The sequence below is a fragment of the Amblyraja radiata genome, chromosome 4, assembly GCF_010909765.2.
Source record: "Amblyraja radiata isolate CabotCenter1 chromosome 4, sAmbRad1.1.pri, whole genome shotgun sequence".
In the NCBI taxonomy this organism is placed as follows: domain Eukaryota; kingdom Metazoa; phylum Chordata; class Chondrichthyes; order Rajiformes; family Rajidae; genus Amblyraja; species Amblyraja radiata.
This window is the reverse complement of record NC_045959.1, coordinates 32127921-32150266: the sequence shown is the minus strand read 5'-3', so window position 1 is coordinate 32150266 and position 22346 is coordinate 32127921. Positions and strand designations below refer to the sequence as shown.

Sequence of the window (22346 nt, the reverse complement as noted above, 5' to 3'; positions counted from 1 at the left end):
CGAACCCGGGTCTCCGGCGCTGCATTCGCTGTGAGGCAGCAACTCTACCGCTGCACCAATGTGACTGCCCAAATTGTTTCCACTTTGGTAACAGTGCCTTCACCGCAACATATCCCTCATCTCTCTTAGCCCACTCCATAAAATCCACTGCTTTGGTCAACCTTTTGGTAATCAACTTATGTGGTTTAATTTAATTTTCTAATACGTCTGTAAAACAACATGCAATGTTTCTCTACATGTGAGGTGTTGAAATATAAAGTGTTGCATGTTGCATTTTGGGAAGTCTAACATGGGCAGGACCTCCACAGTGAATAGTAGGCCTCTGGGTAATGTTGTAGAGCAGAGGGACCTAGGAGTACAGGTACATTGTTCCTTGAAGGTGGTCGCAGGTAGGTAGGGTGGTCAAAAAGGCATTTGGCACATTGGCCTTCATCAGCCAGAGTACTGAGTATAGAAGTTGAGTGGTCATGTTGCAGTTGTATAAGACGTTGGTGAGGCGTAGAGTATTGTGTTCAGTTCTGGGCACCATGTTATAGAAAAGATGTCAAGCTGGAAAGGGTACAGAGAAAATTTATAAGGATATTGCCATGGGCTAAAGTATCTGGGCTATAGCGAGAAGTTGAGTAGGCTGGGTAATCTTATTGAGGTTTATAAAATCATGAGAAGCCTAGATCAGGTGGATGCACAGTCTCTTGCCCAGGGGAGGTGAATTGAGGACTGGGGGACATAGGTTTAAGGTGAATGGGAAAAGATTTAATGGTAATCTGAGGGGTAAACCTTTCACAAAAAGTGTGGTGGGTGTATGGAACAAGCTGCAAGAGGAGATAGTTGAGGCTGGGACTATCCCAACATTTAAGAAACAGTTAGACAGGTACATGGTTAGGACAAGTTTGGAGGGATATGGACCAAAAAGTGGCAGGTGGGACAAGTGTAGCTGGGACATGTTGGCCGGTGTGGGCAAGTTGGGCTGAGGGGCCTGTTTCCACACTGTATCACTTTATGATTCAATGACTCTACATTGACATGTAGTAAATAGTGAATAAAATAACATAATATAACTGAGTTAAGTTGTGATGATTTTTGTTGGGCCGATGTGAAACATTACATTCTTTGTCAAGCCTTAGCTTTTCTTTCTCTGAGGTGGATATTTGGCACGTAGTTTGGCTGTGATGACTGATGCGGCACATCTTCTCGCCGATGTCACAAGTTTTCTGATTAGCTTGTGCTCATTATGGTTATCGTCAAGGCCAGCAACCAAGAAATTGAATTTTGGATGGTACAGAGCAGGTAGGAGTTTCAATAACATTAAAAGTTTTCCTCTCACTTCAACATAAGTATTAGTAACATTGAAAAATGATAACAATTTCTGTTTTGAAATCTAGCAAATGTTAATAGTGTAATTATATTTTGACTTGTGGTTTTCCAAAATACATCCAGTGGGTCTGTTTTTTTGTGCAACAAATTGGTTTACCTTAACTGCTCATTATATTAGTCTATCTAGATTTTTTTTGATTTTTTTTTGCTTTGTGAAGTGATTTGACACATGTTTAACCAGGATAATGCAAAGCTGATCTCTGACATTTTGTTTGCCATGAGGGGAAGCGCTTGGTCAATTTTCATTCTTTAATTTTTAGTTATTTCTTCCTTCTTTTGGGATTGTGCTGTTTATTATTTAATAACAGGGAAGACTGTCAGTTGGATTTTTTTTTGTGTGAACCAGACTCTTGCTAGCCAACCAATATATTTTCTGTTGTTTCAATGTACAGACATTTAACTGATTCCAATGTAAATTCTTGCCTATTTTTGTTTTACTAGAAATTCTTGGAGCACTCTTCTCAGTGATCATAACTTGGCTTGTAACAGGAATCCTGGTCTACCTCGCTTGTGAACGGTTCATCAATGTTGATTATGAAATTAATGGAGTGGTCATGGTTATAACATCTGCCTGTGCAGTGGTAGCAAACATAATGCAAGTTAACATTTAAAACTTTTCCGGTATTTCTTCCCACATGTCATTGTGTAAATAAATCAACCTTTGCAGCATTTACTTCTTGGTTTAAAACTGTGCTGATCAGAATTAGCATTACCCCTCTCCCCTCCCCCCTATCAATACCCAACCCCCTGCCTCTCAGTCCCCTCCCTCACAGTGATAGCAAACCTCAGACAATGGACAATAGGTGCAGGAGTAGGCCATTCGGTCCTTCGAGCCAGCACCGCCATTCAATGTGATCATAGAAACATAGAAACATAGAAAATAGGTGCAGGAGTAGGCCATTCGGCCCTTCGAGCCTGCACCGCCATTCAATATGATCATGGCTGATCATCCAACTCAGTATCCTGTACCTGCCTTCTCTCCATACCCCCTGATCCCTTTAGCCACAAGGGGCACATCTAACTCCCTCTTAAATATAGCCAATGAACTGGCCTCAACTACCTTCTGTGGCAGAGAGTTCCAGAGATTCACCACTCTCTGTGTGAAAAAAATTTTTCTCTGAAAAACATGGCTGATCATCCCCAATCAGAACCCCGTTCCTGCCTTCTCCCCATATCCCCTGATTCCGTTATCTTTAAGAGTCCTATCTAGCTCTCTCGAGAAAGTATCCAGAGAACCGGCCTCCACCTCCCTCTGAGGTGGAGAATTCCACACTCACAACTCTCCGTTCTCATCAAAGGGGACAGTAGGGTTAGACTCAGTATTGTTAAGTTAAAAGAAGGTAGGGTGTCGGAACTTTTGCATTGGTACGGAACTTTTGCATTTTTTAGCTTGAAATTGTGCAATATGGTGCATACTGTAGCGAGTCTTTTAACTTATACTTGAATGTAATATTTATGCTTTAAATTGGATTAGCTATGAATAAGGTTAGACTAAATTATATTCCTAATTACATTCCACAGTAGAGCCCAGGCTCTGATCAACACGTGCAGCACATGACTGATCTTAGTATATTCATGTATGGAAATCAGATTATAATCAAACACTTGGCCCATGATGTCCAACCTGGGTCTCACTGCACACCTGGTACTACTCCTGGCCCTGACTCCAGTTGCACACCTTCTCTCATTCCTGTCCCTGTGTCCAGCCTTACACCTGGCCCCCTATTCTACCCTGATCATAGCTGCTTATCTGCTTAGGTTCCCAGTGCTGAACACTCCCCTGGTCCCAGCTTTGACTGCACACCTAGTACTATTCCAGACTTTGACTCTGGATGCACACTTGGCCTTGCTCCTAGCCCCTCTGCACTGATAATGTATCTGGCCCACACATAAAGCCCCATATCTAACCCCCTTGACTTAACCTATTGTGTTCAAGTCCACAGGTGCTTATCTAATGCAGTAATCGGGAACATTTTTCCTGCAGTTACAGTAAGTGAAAATCTAGCAGGCAAGCAGGATGCTTTCACCAACCACCCCATTTGAAGTCCACTATCTTCCACCGTTTATTTCCAGTGCTTGGTATTTACTTCCAGCAGCCACAGGTTGTCCTCCAGGATGCACCGAGCTGCAGCCTGATCCATGCTGGTCACCTGGGCGAATTTGGCACAGAGACTCTCACGGCAGCGGCACAATGCTTCCGACACCTACGATGGCCCGGGACTCTTGCACTGAGGCTACTCCATGGCCGGAGCTGCAGTGAGCGACTCGCCAGCCCGGCAAACACACACCAGCCCCGCTCCCCGTCCGCATCTGTCCCCGCCGCTGCTTCTGCGTCCAACACCCGCGGCCCATGCAGTTGATATGAGTTTTGAATTTTTCGTTGATCACAGAATTTCTCACGACAGAGCGTGAGAAATTTGTGATCAGCGTGAGAATTTGGCAAAATGCGTGATTCTCACGCAATGCATGGGAGTTGGCAGCCCTGCCTCTCTATCCCCCTCTTTCCCCCTCCCCCCATCTCTCCCCCCTCTCTCTCCCCCTCTCTCCCTCCCACCTCACTCTCCTCCTTCTCTCTCTCCCCCCTCTCTTCCGCTCTCTCTCCACTCACCCCCTTTCTCTCTCTCACCCTCTCTCCCCTTTATATCTCTCCCCTCCCACACTCTATCCCCTCTCTCTCCCTGTCTCCCCCTCTGTCTCACCCCTCTCCCCTGTCTCCCCCTCTGTCTTCTCTCTCCCCCCTCTCTCTCTCCTCTCTCCCCACTCTCCCTCCCCCTTCCTCTCTCCCCCTTCCTCTCTCCCCCTTCCTCTTTCCCCCTCTTCCTTCTCCCCCCTCCTCCCCCTCCTCTCTCCCCCTCTCTCTCTCCCCCTCTCTCACTTCCCTCTCTCTCCCCACCTCACTCTCCCCTCTCCTCTGTCCCCCTCCTTTCAACGCTCTCCTCTCTCTCCCTCTCTCTCTCCCCTCTCTTCCCCTAACGCTCTCATCCCTCTCTCCCTCACTCTCTCTCTCCTCCTCTCTCTCCTCTCTCTCCCCTATCTCCCCTCCATTGCTCCCTCCCATCTCACTCCCCCCTTGCTCTCTGCCCCCTCTCTCTTTCTCCTCTGTCTCTATCTCCTCTTTCTCTTTTCCACCCTCTCTCTTTCCGCTGTTTCTCTCTTTCCCCCTCTCCCTCTTCCCCCTCTTCCCCCTCTCTCTTTTACCACCCCTCTCTCTTCCCCCTCTCTCTCCCATTCTCTCCTAACTAACCTCTCTCCTCCCTCTCCACCTCCTCTCTCTCTTCCCTCTCTCCTCTCTCTCTTCCTCATTTCCCCTCTCTTCCCCCTCTCTCTCTCTCTCCCCCTCAACCTCCCCTCCCTCTCACCCCTCTCCCCCCCCCCACCCCACTCTCCTCTCCCTCTCTCCTCTCTCTGTCCCCCTCTCTCTCCCGCTCTCCCTATCTCTCCTCCACCTCTCTCTCCCCCTCTCCCTATCTCTCCTCTATCTCTCTCTCCCTCTCTCTCTCTCCCTATCTCTCTCCCCTACCTCTCTCTCCCTCCCCTCTCTCTCTCTCTCCTCTCTCTCCCCCTTCCTCTCCCTCTTCTCTCTCCCCATTTTCTCCCCCTCTGTCTCTCCCCCTCTCTCTCCAGTGACTCGGCAGCCCCACAAACACTCGCCAGCCCGGCAAACACTCGCCAGCCCGGCAAACACTCGCCAGCCTGGCAAACACTCGCCAGCCCCGGCTCTCCAACACCCGCGGCCAATGCAGTTTATCTGAGTTTTGACATTTCCGTTGATCACAGAATTTCTCACGACAGAGCGTGAGAAATTTGTGATTAGCGTGAGAATTTGTTCAAATGAGTGATTCTCATGCTCAAAGCGTGATAGTTGGCAGCCCTGCATATCCAAAATAAAAACAAAAAAATGTTGCGGTGAAGGCCGGTTCTCTGGATGCTTTCAAGAGAGAGCTAGATAGGGCTCTTAAAGATAGCGGAGTCAGGGGATATGGGGAGAAGGCAGGAACGGGGTACTGATTGTGGATGATCAGCCATGATCACATTAAATGGCGGTGCTGGCTCGAAGGGCTGAATGGCCTATTCCTGCACCTATTGTCTATTGCCTCTGGGCTTTGAATGCAGGCAAAGCTACTGTCAGAATTTGCTAGGTAACAAATCTATTGTCGGAAGAATGAAAAAGCGGAACGATATTTCCATGGTGAGACTGACAGAGATGAATTTTGAGGGATTTGTATGTCCTCGTCAATGAATCACGTTAAACATTAATATGCAGGCACACCATGCAAATGCAAAGACAACATGATAAGACTCATCTTTATTGCAATGGGGACTGGCAATTATACAGGGTTTGGATGACAGCAGACCCAGAGCACTGTGTACAAATCTGAGCCCGGAAATTGCTGTGGTGAAGATGTTTCTGGGTTATTCTGATGTTGCCAATTAATGTTCCATAAATATCTAGATATTAAATTGCAAGGTTCCTGGAACAGCATTGTTGGGTTTCCAAGCGCAATGTCACACTACATTTGCAGCAGGGTAAACCTCTGGCAGCTTGTAAACCACTGGCTGCTGCAATCTAGTGACCACCTCTTCAAAAGGCGCATGACACTCCAAGTGGCACTTTTTCAACTACAGGGGTGACTGGATGTCTCAGGGATGGGATAGGATGTGGCTTGCAGGGGTCAGACGGAACTGGATAGGCTGGAGGCTTGCCCTGTTGTGCAAGGGGGACAATCCAGGGCTCTGGCCACTTGCTCCTGGCAGAAGTCTCTGTATAACACCACATATCCTGAGCCTAGGGATGCCAGTACAATGGGGAAGCTTGCATTGAGGCAAGACTCTGTGCTCATTAGACTGAATTAAAAGCAGATTAGGTTTTTTTCCTCCAGTATGGGATTTGGGTGATCTAACGAATGCAGCAACGAACAAAAAAAAACATGAAAGGAGCAGGGTTTCAACCTTGAATATGAGGCTGGACGTCTGAGATGAACTTGATTTCCATGAGGAACCTGCCCAGCCACATGGGTGTGAGCCTGAGTTTGAGGTTGCAGGAAGCCACAGTTCTCCATGGGGACCAAGGATTCAGTTTGAGTATTTGTCCTTTGAACAGCCCTCTCTCGGGAGAAGTAAGGGCTGGCTCTTCTGTGAGTTTAATAATACAACCTGCCAACTGTCATATTAACAAGATTGAAAATTAAATGGGATTCAGTATTGCACCATTGGATAGCACAAAAGAAACAGAAAATGTACACCAGTCTACACAAAAAAAACATACATAGAATTAAATATTTTTGTGAATGGTCAGATGATTTCAGGTAGCAAACTATCAAGATCATTCAATATTGATGAGGAGTCAACAACAGGACAGCTACAGCTGGCTATGCTTTTGGAAGGAGAAATAAAGTGAAGAGGAATCAGCCTAAGGACCAAGCTGAAGGTGTATTGTGGTGTTGTCACACCCACTTTACTCTATGGTTGTGAGTCCTGAACAATTTACTGCAGGCCAAGTCAGTGGATATTTTTAAGGCAGAGCTAGATAGATTCTTGACTAGCATGGGTGTCAGGGGTTATGGGGAGAAGGCAGGAGAATGGGGTTGAGAGGGAAGGGAAGATCAGCCATGACTGAATGGCAGAGTAGACTTGATGGGGTGAATAGCCTAATTCTGCTCCTAGAATTCATGAACCTATGACCATGCTCCACAGCTTAAACCACTTCCACACGTCCTGTCTGCATAGTCTACTTCACATCAAATGGCAAGTTTCAGGACACACAGATTCTGATGCAAACAAACCTTCCCAGCATTTACACATTGTTGAAAGAATCACAGGTCAGGTGGGCAGAACATGCCAGAAGAATGTCTGATGACAGAATGCCACAGCTGCTACATTATGAAAGCTGAGGGCTAATGAGGAAATGGTGGACGGAAAAAGACTCTTAGAACATCCCTGGAGAGTTCCAACGTTGACATGTACATGGGGAAATAATAGGCATTGGATTGTCCTGTTTTGCATACCCACGTGTACTTGCTCATATGAGAAATCTAGAATGAAGGAAGCAAAGAGGAAAGAGAATCTCAAAAATCAAGAATTACGCCTGCACGTGTCATCAGTGTGAAAGGAACATTCAGGCCCAGATTGGTTAAATAGCCATCTCCCTGCACATCACAACACTATAGACTAGATGTCATGGTCTTATTTAAGAAAGAGCGATAATCATCAACAAAAAACTGTAAAAAAAAAAAACTGGAGTAACTCAGCGCGTTAGGCTATATCTGTGATATACATGGATAGGTGACGTTTCAGGTCGGGACCCTTCTTCGGACAGTGTCGACATAAAACTGTTAATGTCATTTGGAGAAGGTTATTGACTGAGGAAATGTGATGCATCTCATGAAAATCCAACTAAAACATCTGGATTCAAATTTCCCTTTGGGCACCAAGACATACATACACAGGCACAACATTGCTCTACTCTACGGTAAAGATGAATTTTCAACTGCACAGCTCTGGTTGAGTTGGGAGAAAGAATTTCTAGTCTGGGTTTTCTGTCCTGTAAGATTTTTTCAGATTGTTTTCTGGATTTGAGAGCAGTCCCTCATGAGAGATTCAGTAGAAGGGGTCTATTTCTTTTGAATTTTGAAGCTTGAATGATAATTTTGTTGGAATGCATAACACAGTAAGTGGACTCGAAGGTTTAGCTCAGAGAGATGCTTACCCCCTCAGGTAGAGATTTTAGAACATAGTTTATAGTTGTGGGAAATGGCGTTTAGGACAGGTTGGAGGGAACATTTCTTCACATGCCTTGTCGAGAATGTTTAGCATTTTCCAGACCACAGAGTTGTATATGTTCAGTCACTGAGAATATTCAAGACTGAGACCAATAGATTTTTGTGTATGAAGAAATTAGAGGATATGGGAAAGTGTGAATTAATGAATGGCAGAACAAGTATAGGCAACCACAAGCAACTACCAGGGTCAATGTCTAATGCAGTTATTTTATCTTTGGCAGAATGGGGTTGGTACTACACCAACACAGTCACGGTGCAACGCAACTCCAGCATTCAGTGGAAGGTAACCACCATCATCGGCCAAATGCCAGCATTAGAGCGGCGTTCATTCATGTGGTGGGAGATTTCTTGCAAAGCATTAGTGTGTTAATCAGTGCACTGGTAATTCTCTTCAAGGTTAGTTACCAATCTATTATGTGTTTATAATTCCAAATAAGCGATTTCCATTTTATTTTGTCATATTTTATCATGCTAAGGAGGTGGGCAATTTACAAATTGTAGCTTGGAGTAACTGGAAGATAGACGTACTGAAAATATCACTTTCCAAACTTTATGTTTATGATTGGACTGAAGGGGAGAATGATTTATTTCTGCCGCTTCAAAGTTTTCAATTTCTATTTAGAAAAGAGACATTTTCAAAGCAAGATCAGAACACATCCTGTCAATCGAATCCATTTATATGACGCCACTTACATTTGATAATGGAATAGATATTTTGTTGTCATTTGATGTGCTTTTCGAGTTCTCAACATCTCAAATATCGCCACAAAATACGATACAAACAAAGGTAGCAGGCCAGACTTGAAAGGTCTTCCTAGTTTTAGATTCAATGGCCTTCCTAGTTTTCGATACAATGGAACTAGATACATTAACCCTATGGAGCCCGACAACAGCAACTGGTGAGAAGGATCTGAAGAAGGGTCTCGACCTAAAACATCACCCATTCCTTCTTTCCAGAGATGCTGCCTGGCCCGCTGAGTTACTACAGCTTTTTGTGTCATTCTTTGGATTAAGAATTTTGTTACATTGCATACATTGACTAAATAAACGCTGGCAGTTCCTGTGCATCCCAAACCACAGAAGTATCATCTATCATCTGCAAAACGATAATCAAATTTCAATGATTTAAATAGTGAATACACATTTGGCACCTTAATGATGACTTTACAACGAACAATGAGTCAATTCCTTCATTCCTTTTCTCTGTAATATTATTAGAGTTTACCATGGAGATTATAGAATGAGTATTTTTCAATGCTAGCTGCTGATAAATTTGATATAAGCTGGTAAACATGCTTCTCCATTACCTCCACCTCACAGAAAATCACACTCTATAATCCAATGTGCTTGATCTAGTTTCTGATGCTTTAATAATTATTTGCATAATTCTACAATGCTTGGGTGGATGTTTTTAGAATTGGAAATGGTAGTAAACATTATTTGGTAAGCTTTCTTTGCTAGCATTAGATATGCTTTATATATGCGGATATACATACGTATCTGAGATAATCCGAACTGTTGGGGATGACCCTAAGAAGACTCTAATGGGACTAATCTACAGGCCCCCAAACAGTAGCCTGGATGCAAGTGCAAGTTGAATCAGGAGTTAAAATTGACATGTAGGAAAGGAAATGCTACGGTGGTTATGGGAGATTTCAACATGCAGGTAGACTGGGATAATCAGGTTGGTACTGGACCCCAAGAAAGGGACTTTGTAAAGTGCCTCCGTGATGGATTATTAGAGCAGCTTGTATTGGAGCCTACCAGGGAGAGGGCAATTCTGGATTTAGTGTTATGTACTGAACCGGATTTGATAAAGGACCTCGAGGTTAAGGAGCCATTAGGAGGCAGTGACCATAATATGGTCAGGTTTAATCTACAATTGGAGAGGGAGAAGGGTAGATCGGAGGTGTCAGTGTTGCAGTTGAATAAAGGGAACTATGGAGCCATGAGGGTGGAGCTGGCCAAAGTTGACTGGAAAGATACACTAGCAGGGATGACAGTGGAACAACAATGGCAGGTATTTCTGGGAATAATACAGAAGGTGCAGGATCAGTTAATTCCAAAGAGGAAGGAAGATTCCAAGGGGCGACCGTGGCTGACAAGGGACGTCAGGGACAGTATAAAAATTAAAGCGAAGAAGTACAACGTAGCAAAGATCAGTGGGAAGCAAGAGGATTGGGTAAAGTTAAAGAGTAAAAGAGAAGATAACTAAAAAGGCAATACGGGGAGAAAAGATGAGGTACGAAGGTAAGCTAGCCAAGAATATAAAGCAGGATAGTAAAAGCTTCTTTAGGTATGTGAAGAGGAAAAAATTAGTTAAGACCAAAGTTGGATCCTTGAAGACTGAAAAAGGTGAATTTATTATTGGGAACAAGGAAATGGCAGATGAGTTGAACAGGTACTTTGGATCCGTCTTCACTAAGGAGGACACAAACAATCTACCTGATATACTGGTGGCCAGAGGATCTGGGGTGATGGAGAAACTGAAGGAAATCCACATTAGGCAGGAAATGGGTAGACTGATGGGACTGAAAGCTGATAAATCCCCAGGGCCTGATGGTCTGCATCCCAGGGTACTTAAGGAAGTGGCTCTAGAAATCGTGGACGCATTGGTGTTCATTTTCCAATGTTCTATAGATTCAGGATCAGTTCCTGTGGATTGGAGGATAGCTAATGTTATCCTACTTTTTAAGAAAGATGGGAGAGAGAAAACAGGGAATAATAGACAAGTTAGCCTGACATCGGTGGTGGGGAAGTTGCTGGAGTCAATTATAAAGGATGAAATAGTGGCACATTTGGTTAGCAGTGACAGGATCGGTCCAAGTCAGCATGGATTTACAAAGGGGAAATCATGCTTGACTAATCTTCTGGAATTTTTTGAGGATGTAACTAGGAAAATGGACAAGGGAGAGCCAGTGGATGTAGTGTACCTGGACTTTCAGAAAGCATTTGATAAGGTCCCACATAGGAGATTAGTGGGCAAAATTAGGGCACATGGTATTGGGGGTAGAGTGCTGACATGGATAGAGAATTGGTTGGCAGACAGGAAACAAAGAGTAAGGATTAACGGGTCCCTTTCAGAATGGCAGGCAATGACTAGTGAGGTACCACAAGGCTCGGTGCTGGGACTGCAGCTATTTACAATATACATCAATGATTTAGATGAAGGGATTCAAAGTAACATTAGCAGATTTGCAGAGGACACAAAGCTAGGTGGCAGTGTGAACTTTGAGGAGGATGCTATGAGAATGCAGGATGACTTGGACAGGTTGGGTGAGTGGGCAGATGCATGGGAGATGCTGCTTAATGTGGATGAATGTGAGGTTATCCACTTTGGTAGCAAAAACAGGAAGGCAGATTACTATCTAAATGGTGTCAATTTGGGAAAAGGGGATGTACAACTGGATCTGGGGGTCCTTGTTCATCAGTCAATGAAAGTAAGCATGCAGGTACAGCAGGCAGTGAAGAAAGCGAATGGCATGTTGGCGTTTATAACAAGAGGAGTTGAGTATGGGAGCAAAGAGGTCCTTCTGCAGTTGTATAGGGCCCTAATGAGACCACACCTAGAGTATTGTGTGCAGTTTTGGTCCCCTAATTCGAGGAAGGACATTCTTGCTATTGAGGGAGTGCAGCGTAGGTTTACAAGGCGGGACTGTCATATGCTGAGAAAATGGAGCATCTGAGTTTGTATACTCTGGAATTTAGAAGGATGAGAGGTTATCTCATTGAAACATATAAGATTGTTAAGGGCTTGGACATGCTAGAGGCAGGAAACATGTTCCCGATGTTGGGGGAGTCCAGAACCAGGGGCCACAGTTTAAGAATAAGGAGTAAGCCATTTAGAATGGAGATGAGGAAACACTTTTCTCACAGAGAGTTGTGAGTCTGTGGAATTCTCTGCCTCAAGGGCAGTGGAGGCCGGTTCTGAAAGATAGCGGTGTCAGGGGAAATGGGGAGAAGGCAGGAACGGGGTACTGATTGGGGATGATCAGCCATAATCACATTGCTGGCTCGAAGGGCCGAATGGCCTACTCCTGCACCTATTGTCTATTGTCTATGACCTAATCATTTATCTAAATGTAGTTATTAGCAATGCAGTAGCCAAGCACCCAGCATATTGTGCCATACTCATAATTAATAAGCTCACTTTTTAACCTGAATCCTCTAGTTGCTAGAAAAATTACAAACATAGACCAGGCATGTTTCCACAAGAAATATAATAAGCGATGAAGAATACATGCACATTAAGCTTTTGGTGCCTAAATGAGACGAGACAATGAGAGGAGTTTTATTGTGGGTCCAGAGAGAAAAGATAACATGCAGTTTAAAATAGTTAGTAGTAATTAATGTTATACTTCTTGGATACATCTAGTAATCATCCTGAATTAACATATTCCTTTTCTTTTCCAGCCCCAATACAAAATAGTTGACCCTATCTGCACGTTTATTTTCTCTCTGTTCGTGTTAGGAACAACTTTCAAAATTCTGCGCGATATTTTGGTGGTGCTGATGGAAGGTAATTCTTAGTTCAACTATTTTCATTTTGGTCCAATTGACATTTTAGCTGCAGTAACTACTTCAAATCTGAAGATAGACACAAAAAACTGGAGTAACTCAGCGGAACAGGCAGCATCTCTGGAGAGAAGGAATGGGTGACGTTTCGGGTCGAGATCCTTCTTCAGAAGAGTCTACAGAACATCACCCATTCATTCTCACCAGAGCTGCTGCCTGTCTCACTGTTCCTCCAGCTTTTTGTGTCTATCTTCGGTTTCAAAAGTTTCAAAGGTTTCAAAGGTCTTTTATTGTCATGTGTACCAATTAAGCTACAGTGATATTCGTATTACCATACAGCCATTACTAAAAAAATGCAACAAGACACACAACTACATAAAAGTTAACATAAACATCCACCACTGCAGATTCCACATTCCTCACTGTGACGGAAGGCAATAAAGTCTAATCTTCTTCCCTCATTTTTCTCCCGCGGTCGAGGCAGTCAAACCTCATCCTCATTCAGTGCGATCAAAGCTCCCGCAGTCGGTGATCGAAGCTCTCGCGTTGGGGCGATAGAAGATCCCGCAGCCAGCGATCAAAGCTCCCGGTGGCTGTGGCTTTGTTTTTTGTATCAAAAAATAATTTATTTAATTTCAACACGATACAGAAACCAAAAAAAACAAAACCGTGGTGACATACCCACCACCATGTTACAAAATCATCAAACTACTATTTTACAAATATTCTAGTAACTACTATACAACCCCGGTAAAGGGGCAAGCTCCTGTGGCTTGGAGCTCCCGAAGTCGGTCTCTATAACCAGGGACCGCAAGGTCCACGATGTTAAATCTGCAGGCTCCCGCAGTTGGAGGTCCGAGATCGATCCCCGACAGGGACGTGAGCTCCACGATGTTAAAGTCCGCAGGCTCCCGCTGTTGGAGGTCCCAGGTCGATCCCTGACAGGGACCACGAGCACCACAATGTTAAAGTCCTGCAGGTTGGGGCTCCCAAAGTCGACCTCCAGCAGAGGCCGCTAACAACTAGATGTTAGGCCAGTGTGCAGACGGAGGTACGATATAGAAATAAATCGCATCTCCGTCGAGGTAAGACCCACATAAAACAAGCTACAGAAAACTAAAACATACATTTAACACATACTATAAAACAAGAGTAGGAAGGGACAGACTATTGGCGAGGCAACCATTTAAACCAGCATCTCCAATTCTTACCCATATTCTTCAAATCTGAGATATTTGAAGCAGTTATCAAGTATTTAACCTGCCTTAATAATATTCCTATAACACTTTTAAATGGATTAAGAAAGTAACTGCTTTTTTAGTCATTTGTAATATGCATTATTGATATGTATTTGGAGAGGTAAAGAACTGAAGCAAAGTTGGACAGGATTAAACATAATATGGTGACTTCTGAGACTACTGGCTTATTTCCTAAATTTACAAAATTGTTTTTCTTAATTCGTTTTGGTTCACAAACAATAGAATCTTTTCATACTTGAATGGTTTTTTTTAAACAAAGCCCCAGATAAACCAATGTTTTGTTGCTTAACGTTTTGTTAAAGCTTTTTAGATGTGAGGGGTCAGGGATTGACGCTGGGTTGACAATGATTACACCAGATTCTCGCAGTGGGTTGAACTCACATGAGGTAATTTATTTATAGTAACAGGAAAGTATAGGTCGCCGCATGGGGGCACTGTCCCTCGTTGTCAATGAGTATCTGACGAGGCACTGGCGATGTTGGGCTTGTCCCAGCTGCTCATTCCTGGTCTCAAAGGAGGGCATATCCCTGCAGTTAACCCTTGCCATGAGAGGAGGTGTTGGCGTTCCCAGGCTTGTCCTGGCAGCTTAGCTTTGGGCTTGAAGGAGGAGGCACAGCAATCTCAGGCTTATCCCTGCAGTTCACCCAGGCCCCGAGAGAAGGTGCTGGTGATTTCAGGGCTTGCCGTGGCAGCTCGACTTTGGGCTTGAAGAGAAGACGTTGACGATATCAGGCTTATCCTGGCAGCTCAGTCTTTACTTGTGTGTGTGTTGTCGTAGTCCCACGTTGCCTGTGGGGAGGTAAGAGGCACTGGCGGTCTCAGGATTGCCACAGCCACTCAGTTGTGGCCTCTGAGGAGGTGCTGGCTGTCTGGGGGTTTGGCTCAGTCTTTCTTCAAACCCTCGTTCTTCTTTGCTTGTGTGACAACCCAAACGTACTCTTATATGGAGTAGGCTGACAATCCAATATCAGCTAATTGGACACAGCTATTACTTATTTGGCTGTGGCCTCTGCTCAGCAGAGCTGTGGTTTGGCCTCTTCTGGCCTGTCTGCAGGAGATGGGTATCAGAGTGGCATCCTAGGTAGGGGGCGCTGTCACAGATGTTTTTCCGGTGAGACAGCAGTAGAGTTGCTGCCTCACAGTGAATGCAGCGCCGGAGACCCAGGTTCGTTCCCGACTATGGGTACTGTACAGTACGGAGTTTGTAGGTTCTCCCCGTGACCTGCGTGGGTTTCTCCGAGATCTTCGGTTTCCTCCCACTCTCCAAAGACGTACAGATTTGTAGGTTAATTGGCTTGGTAAATATAATGTTATTGTGCGGGGACCGCTGGTTGGCGCAGACCCGATGGGCCGAAAGGCCTGTTTCCGCGCTGTATGTCTAAACTGAACTAAATTATTGGAAGGAAGGGAAGATCAAGTGACACCTGTATGCAAACTGTTGGGGTGCATTCACAGCCTGGAATGGGAACAGCTCTACCCAAACTTGCAACAAAAAATGTACACAGTTGTGGATGTAGCCTTGTTCATCACACAGACCACACACACCACCATTGACTCCATCTGCACCTCACACTGCCCTAGATAAACAGCCAACATAATCAATGACATTTCCAATCGCAGCCATTCCTTCTTCTCCCCACTCCTGTCGGGCAGAAGATACATCAGCTTGAATCCGCGCACCACCAGACTCAGAATCAGCTGCTTTCCCTTTGTTATCAGGCTCTGCATAGTCCTTCCACAAGTTAGGCTACAGTATCTCTATCTCATTGCAGACATTGGATTCGTCTCTGGAGCTGTTGCACTATAATGCTGAGAACTATATGCTGTACTCCAATTTTTCCCTTTTTCCACCTATTGTACTTGAGTTTGGTTTGATTGTATATACATATTGTATTATCTGAAGATGGACACAAAATGCTGGAGGGGGAGACATAGAGATATGTAAGGGTAAGGTGTGAAAATGAGAGTATCTCCCTCTCCACCAACTCTCAGTCTGAAGAAGGGTCTCGACCCAAAACATCACCCATTCCTTCTCTCCAGAGATGCTGCCTGCCCCGCTGAGTTATGCTCCTGTCCCACTTAGGCGATTCTTCAGGTGACTACAGGCGACTAGGCTGTCGCCACAAGGTCGCCGGAGTGTCGCCTGTGTATGGTCATGAGTAGTGTCCTCAGTCGCCCAAAGAATCGTAGCGTTTTTCTGGTCATCGTTGGATTTTGAAATGTTCAAAACTTTTCGGCAACAGTCGGCGACAGTTGGCTTGACGTCAATGAGCGTAGCTTGAGTTCTCCTGACATAGGTGCTGTCATAGGTTGTCGCCAGGATGACGTAGGTTGTCGCCAGTGCTGACTTTGGTGAATTTCATTGGCGACTACCTACATCAACCTACGTCAAGTGGCAACTGAATTGCCTTACCTTGTCGTAGCTTGTCGCAGGTGGATGTAGGTTGTCGTAGGTATGGTCATAGGTGGACGTCTTAATGGGTCGCCGGTTGTCGGTAGCTTGCTGTAGCTTGACGTCGACTAGGAGGTAGGTTGTTTAGACATTGTCGTTGGGGGATCCAGACGCCTGTTTTTCGGCGACCTGCTCGACTATGATGTTGCCGGCAGTCGCCGAACATGTTGCCTGTGTGACAGGCCCATTACTGCAGCATCTTCGGTATAAACCTGCATCTGCAGTTCCTACATATATAGTATTATCTGATTTGATTGGATAGGATGCAAAACAAAGGTTTTCACTGGAACTTGGCACAGATGACAACAAGAAACCTAAACCTGGTAACATGGTGGTTGATAACCTTTGTCTTTCAGCAAAAGCAAGAAACTTATGCTATTTGATTAGCCAGTTCATTCTTTTTACTGGGTGCAACACAGTGGAAAATTGGATGGATGACAACTATGTATCTATAAGATATCTATATGCATGCTTATATATATTGTTCAAGTCAGGCACGTGCCGTCAGGGTAGGCAAGGTAGGCACTGCCTACCCTGACTAAAATTATAAAATGGTAATTACTAAATATAAATAGTAAAGGCATGGGAGAATTATGCCTATCTAAGAGATCGATCTCTTAGGTAGGCATAATTCTCCGTGCCTTTCATCCGCAGCACTTGCAACACGCGAAGGTCTGTGCAGCCCATGTGCCGTCAGCGCTGCTTCAAGCCGTCAATGACAAGCGGGGCTGAAGGCAGCTGAAATTCTGCCTTTGCTGTACTGCGCAAGCGCAGGAGCCTACTTTGCATGTGCAGCGCTAGTTTCTTGGCGGGTTTTTCAAATATGGATTGCCATTATCTGAAGAGTATGTTAGGAAACAAAGAGAGAAGAATGGAGTTCGTGTACCAATAATGTGGTAAGTACATTTCTTGGTGCTATATGTTTTTAAATACCGTATTTCCCGGGTGGGGGGAGAGTTCCTTTCACAGCGTTTGGGGAGTCTGGCCCGGGGTAAAGTTGCGGGGAGGGCAGGAGCATTGTGAAGAAGGGGATCGGGATCATGCCACTTGCGACGCTCCTTGCACGGAGCCACCGCATTGAGGCCGGGGGGGGAGAAGTAGCTCGGGTGGCCGTGAGCGGCCGTCGGGCCGGACAGCAGAACCGGCCGCCACCTCAGCGCCTTCTGCCAGCCCCCGCACACCTTTGGCATGCCTCCGTCTAAAAACCTCTCTCCTGCCGCTCGCTGGCCTCACTCATGTCAGCCGCTTCCTGCAAATCCTTAAATTCTGACAGCGCGATTGAGGTTACTCGGCTGTGGGAATTTAAGGATTTGCGGGAAGCGGCTGACATGAACGAAGTCGGCGAGTGGCAGGTGAGAGGTGTTCAGACAGAGAGCACTGTCAGAGGTGAGCGGGCCGGCAGAAGGCGCTGAAGTGGCGGCCAGTTCTGCTGTCGGGTCCCGGCGGCCGCGCGCAGCCACCCGAGCTGCTTCTATCCCCGGCTGCAATGCGGTGGCTCCGCGTCCGGAGCGCCGCAGCAGCGGTGAGTGAGTGAGTTGCTGGCATTATCCCCGACCCCCCTCCTTCTCAACACTCCTGCCCTCCCCGCAACTTTACCCCTGGCACAGACTCTCCACACGCTGTGAAAGGAACTCTCCCCCCAATTGGTCCCTTGAACTAGTGTTGTCATTCAATAAGATGAGATGACGACTGATTCAACTTTTCCCTGTGCTCCCGTTTTTCCCACCATCTCTCCACCTGCCATCACCCTTCACCCCCCACCCATTCAGTAATTCAGAATAAAGGAGACTTGGAGGCCTTGGGCAAATTGAATTGTTACTGTCTTTATTTATATTTTTTATTTTTTCCGAGAGAACAATCTGCGCATGCGCGGTTTAAGTTTTTTTTTTAAAGCCGACTGACTGCCTACCCTGAGTAATTACTCACAGCACGTGCCTGGTTCAAGTGTATGTAATGCAAAATGTGGACTAATTCAGGTCAATTATAGCATTTTAATTACATTTCCGTTGCCTTTTATTAAGGCACACCACTTGGACTTAATTATAACGTTGTGAAAGAAAAGATCCTGGCAGTTAATGGAGTGAAGGCATTGCACAGCCTTCACCTCTGGGCTCTGAGCATGAACCAGGTTGTTCTTACAGTTCACGTTGACACTGGTCAGTATGCATCATGTTCCTTCCTGTTCCTTCTGCCTTTAAAATAAGTGTTGGCTTTGAAAGACGCTGGGATCTAATAATGCCATGTTATTTTTGAACATTACTCTGTATGTAAATAAGTTCTCTTACCTCCGGTCAGGTAAGGATTCCTGACAAGATGCTGATTAGCAGAGGGATCTGGTTTGGCATCAGCCAACATGATGCGTGGAAGGAGGACTAGTGAACTGGGTGGTGATGGTACTCTGTGAATGGAATTGGCTTTGCTTTGAATCATAGGCACCTCTTTATTTGAAAGGAACATGCTCCTCTTCACAAACATTAGCAGGTGCTTGCTTGGCACCTTCCGGGACATGTGCAAGCAATTGTGATCACCTGAAGTCTTTGCTTATCCAACTAGTATGTTGAAATCTCTCCGCTCCATGTCTGCTGCCTCGGAATAGTTAAGTTCAAGTTCAAGTTACATTTATTGTCACATGCACCAATTGATACAGTGAGATTTGAGTTACCATACAGGGTTATAATAAGGGCAAAGTGACTGAATTCAACTGTTTTATATTAAAATATTTCCCCCGATATGGTCCAAAGCCATTACATTGTGTGGACTGTTGTCATTTTTATCTTTTGTCAAAGAGACACATCTTTAAGTTGGCAGAAATGCCAGGGGTTTCATTGGAGAGGTATAGCTCTAGGATGCAGTTTCTCATGGATTTGCTCTTCCAAACACTATCGGTACATGGATAGGAAAGGTTTAGAGGGACGTGGGCCAAACAAGCAGGTGGACAAGTGTAGAAGGAGCATCTTTGATGGCATGGGTTAGTTAGGTCTGTTTCCATGCTGTATGTCTCTAACCGGAGAGTGCAGCTGGTATACATAAGTGATAGGAATAGAAATAGGCCATTCCGCCCATCAAGTCCACTCCGCCATTCAATCATGGCCGATCTATCTCTCCCTCTGAACCCCATATTCCTGCCTTCTCCCCATAAACTCTGTCACCTGTACTAATCTAGAATCTATCTAACTCTGCCTTAAACATATCCACTGACTGGGCCTCCACAGGCTTCTGTGGCAAAGAATTCCACAGATTCACCACTCTCTGACAAACAACATTTCTCCTCATCTTCCTAAAAGAACGTCCTTTAATTCTGAGGCTATGACCTCCAGTCCTAGACTCCCCCGCTAGTGGAAACATATAAATCTGGGTTGGTGTTCTCAATCATATTGTGTGATTCCCCTGGCCTCTTATCCTCCCTTCTACTCTTGTTAAGTTCAAGTTCTTCTTTTCTCAAAGTCAAAGCCAAGTTTATTCGTCACATACACATACGAGATGAGCAGTGAAATAAAAAGTGGCAATGCTTGCGGATTATGCAAAAAAACTACAAAACAGAATGGAACAGAAACGCATATTAACATATTGCATATTTGTGGGAGGAAAAAGAAAAAAAACATCAATTTAAAAAAGACACAACAGTAAAATGGTACAGCAAAGTTAGTCCCTGGTGAGATAAGAGTTTACGGTCCTAATGGCCTCTGGGAAAAAACTCCTTCTCAACCTCTCCATTTTCACAGCATGGCAACGGAGGCGTTTGCCTGACTGTAGCAGCTGGAACAGTCTGTTGCTGGGGTGGAAGGGGTCTCCCATGATCTTGTTGGCTCTGGAGTTACACCTTCTGATGTATAGTTCCTGCATGGGGGCGAGTATAGTTCCCATAGTGCGTTCGGCCGAACGCACTACACTCTGCAGAGCCTTCTTGTCCTGGGCAGAGCAGTTCCCAAGCCAAATCGTGATGTTTCCGGACAAGATGCTTTCCACAGCCGCTGACTAGAAGCACTGGAGGATCCTCAGAGACACTCTGAATTTCCTCAATTGCCTGAGGTGGTAAAGGCGCTGCCTTGCCTTACTCACCAGTGCTGCAGCGTGTGATGTCCATGTCAGATCCTCTGAGATGTGGACTAATTCTGTTCCGTGTAGGTAGATGCTGAATTTTCACACTGGTCCCAATCAATTTTGCGCATCTTTCCTTGGTCACCTCAGCTTTGGTATTTCTGAAGCCTTGTGCTCAAAGAATGAAGAACAGATTGGATTGGATTTTTATTTTCCCTGGTCTGTTTTGAAGGGATTATAAATTTACAGAGAACTGTTAGAAATGGGAAACAAACAAAACTGCAGAATCTACAATCTGAAATAAAGACATAAAATAGATAATAGACACTACACAATAGGTGCAGGTGTGGGCCATTCGGTCCTTTGAGCCAGCACCCCCATTCAATGTGATCATGGCTGATCATCCCCAATCAGTACCCCTTTCCTGCCTAGACTCTGCTATCTTTAAGAGCCCTATCCATCTCTCTCAAGTATCCAGAGAACCTGCAAAGTAACCAGAGAATGGTGGAAGTTCGCTGACAGGCAGCAACATTTGTGGAAAAAGAAACCACTATATTTTGGGTCAGGGATCCCATCTCAGAACTGTTCCGAGGAAGGGTCCAAGAGATAAACGGTTAACTGGTTACTTTATCCACAGATACTGCTTGACTGGCTGAGTTCTAATTGCATTTCTGTTTGTGTATCAAAAATAGGACTCTGTTTAAAGAGTGATTAAGTAAGGTATTATGTTATATCCTGTTTGTTAGCCAGCATGTATTGAGCCATAGATTTGCAAATACATAATGCATTTGATAATGCCGACTTAAAAATAATTACTTTTTCCGTTCTCCACAGTTGATACGGTGGATCCACAACAGGTTCTTAAGGAACTTACTCTGCTGGTTTACAAGACTTTTAATGTTCACTCTGCCACGATTCAAGTGGAGCAGCATTTGGATCAAGAACCAGATTGTTGGTATTGCCAAGAACCCAAAGATTAAAATTGTATTAAGCAATTGTGTTTTTTTTTTCATTAGCTTATTCTATGTTTCGTAAAGGCAGTTCCATTGGCCTTCAGTGCATCCACTTTCAGTTAGCGAACCTCACCAAAATCCAAGAAAATACATGTGGTGTTTGCGTATCAATATAATTAAGAGTCTAATAAATAATATGTTGCCTATTACATTTAGTTTAGTTTATTGTTGTCATGTGTATCATGGTACAGCAAAAATATTTTTGTTGTGTTGTCCAGAAAAGACTAGACATGGCTATAATCATGCCATTCACAATGTACAGATAAAGGACAAAGGTAACAACATTTAGTGCAAGATAAAGTCTGATTAAAGATAGTTCAAAGCTCCCCAATGAGGTAGATTTGAGCTTCCGAACATCTCTACTTCAGCACCATCAAGGCTTACTGGGGTGTGTGCACCACTTCGCTTGCTGAAGTCAAATCACTATCTCCTTTGTCTTGCTGACATTGAGGGAGAGGTTGTTGTCTTGACACCAGATTACAAGGTTCTCAATCTCCTTCCTGTACTCCATCTCCTCATCATATGATATCTGGCCCATTATGGTGATGTTGGCTGCGAACTTTTAAATTGATGTGTAGGAAGGAACTGCAGATGCTGGTTTAAACCGAAGATAGGTTCAAAAAGCTGTAGTAACTCAGCGGCTCAGACAACATTTCTGGAGAAAAGGAATAGATGACATTTCGGGTCGAGTCTGAAGAAGGGTCTCAACCCGAAATGTCATCCATTCTCTCCAGAGATGCTGCCTGACCTGCTGAGATACTCCAGCCTTTTGTGACTATCTTAACTTTTACATTGAGTTAGATTGGTATTTGGCTCATGAGTGTCTAAGGAGTAGAATAGGGGCTGAGAATGCATCCATGCGGGTGTTGAGGATCATCATAGCGGATGATTTGCCATCTACCCATTTGCAGAACAA

General features: G+C 44.8%; 1 protein-coding gene across 1 annotated transcript in view; it reads left to right on the top strand.

The window, feature by feature from the left end:
* Positions 1-21543, top strand: part of slc30a8 (solute carrier family 30 member 8) — a 31079-nt gene extending 9536 nt beyond the window's left edge. The window contains exons 3-8 of the mRNA XM_033019209.1: positions 1141-1287; positions 1816-1969; positions 8375-8549; positions 12567-12672; positions 18401-18535; positions 21252-21543. Coding sequence (XP_032875100.1) covers positions 1141-1287; positions 1816-1969; positions 8375-8549; positions 12567-12672; positions 18401-18535; positions 21252-21397 — 863 coding nt within the window. The 3' untranslated portion in view covers positions 21398-21543. The remainder of the gene's footprint in view (positions 1-1140; positions 1288-1815; positions 1970-8374; positions 8550-12566; positions 12673-18400; positions 18536-21251) is intronic.
* The last annotated feature ends 803 nt before the right edge of the window (positions 21544-22346 follow it).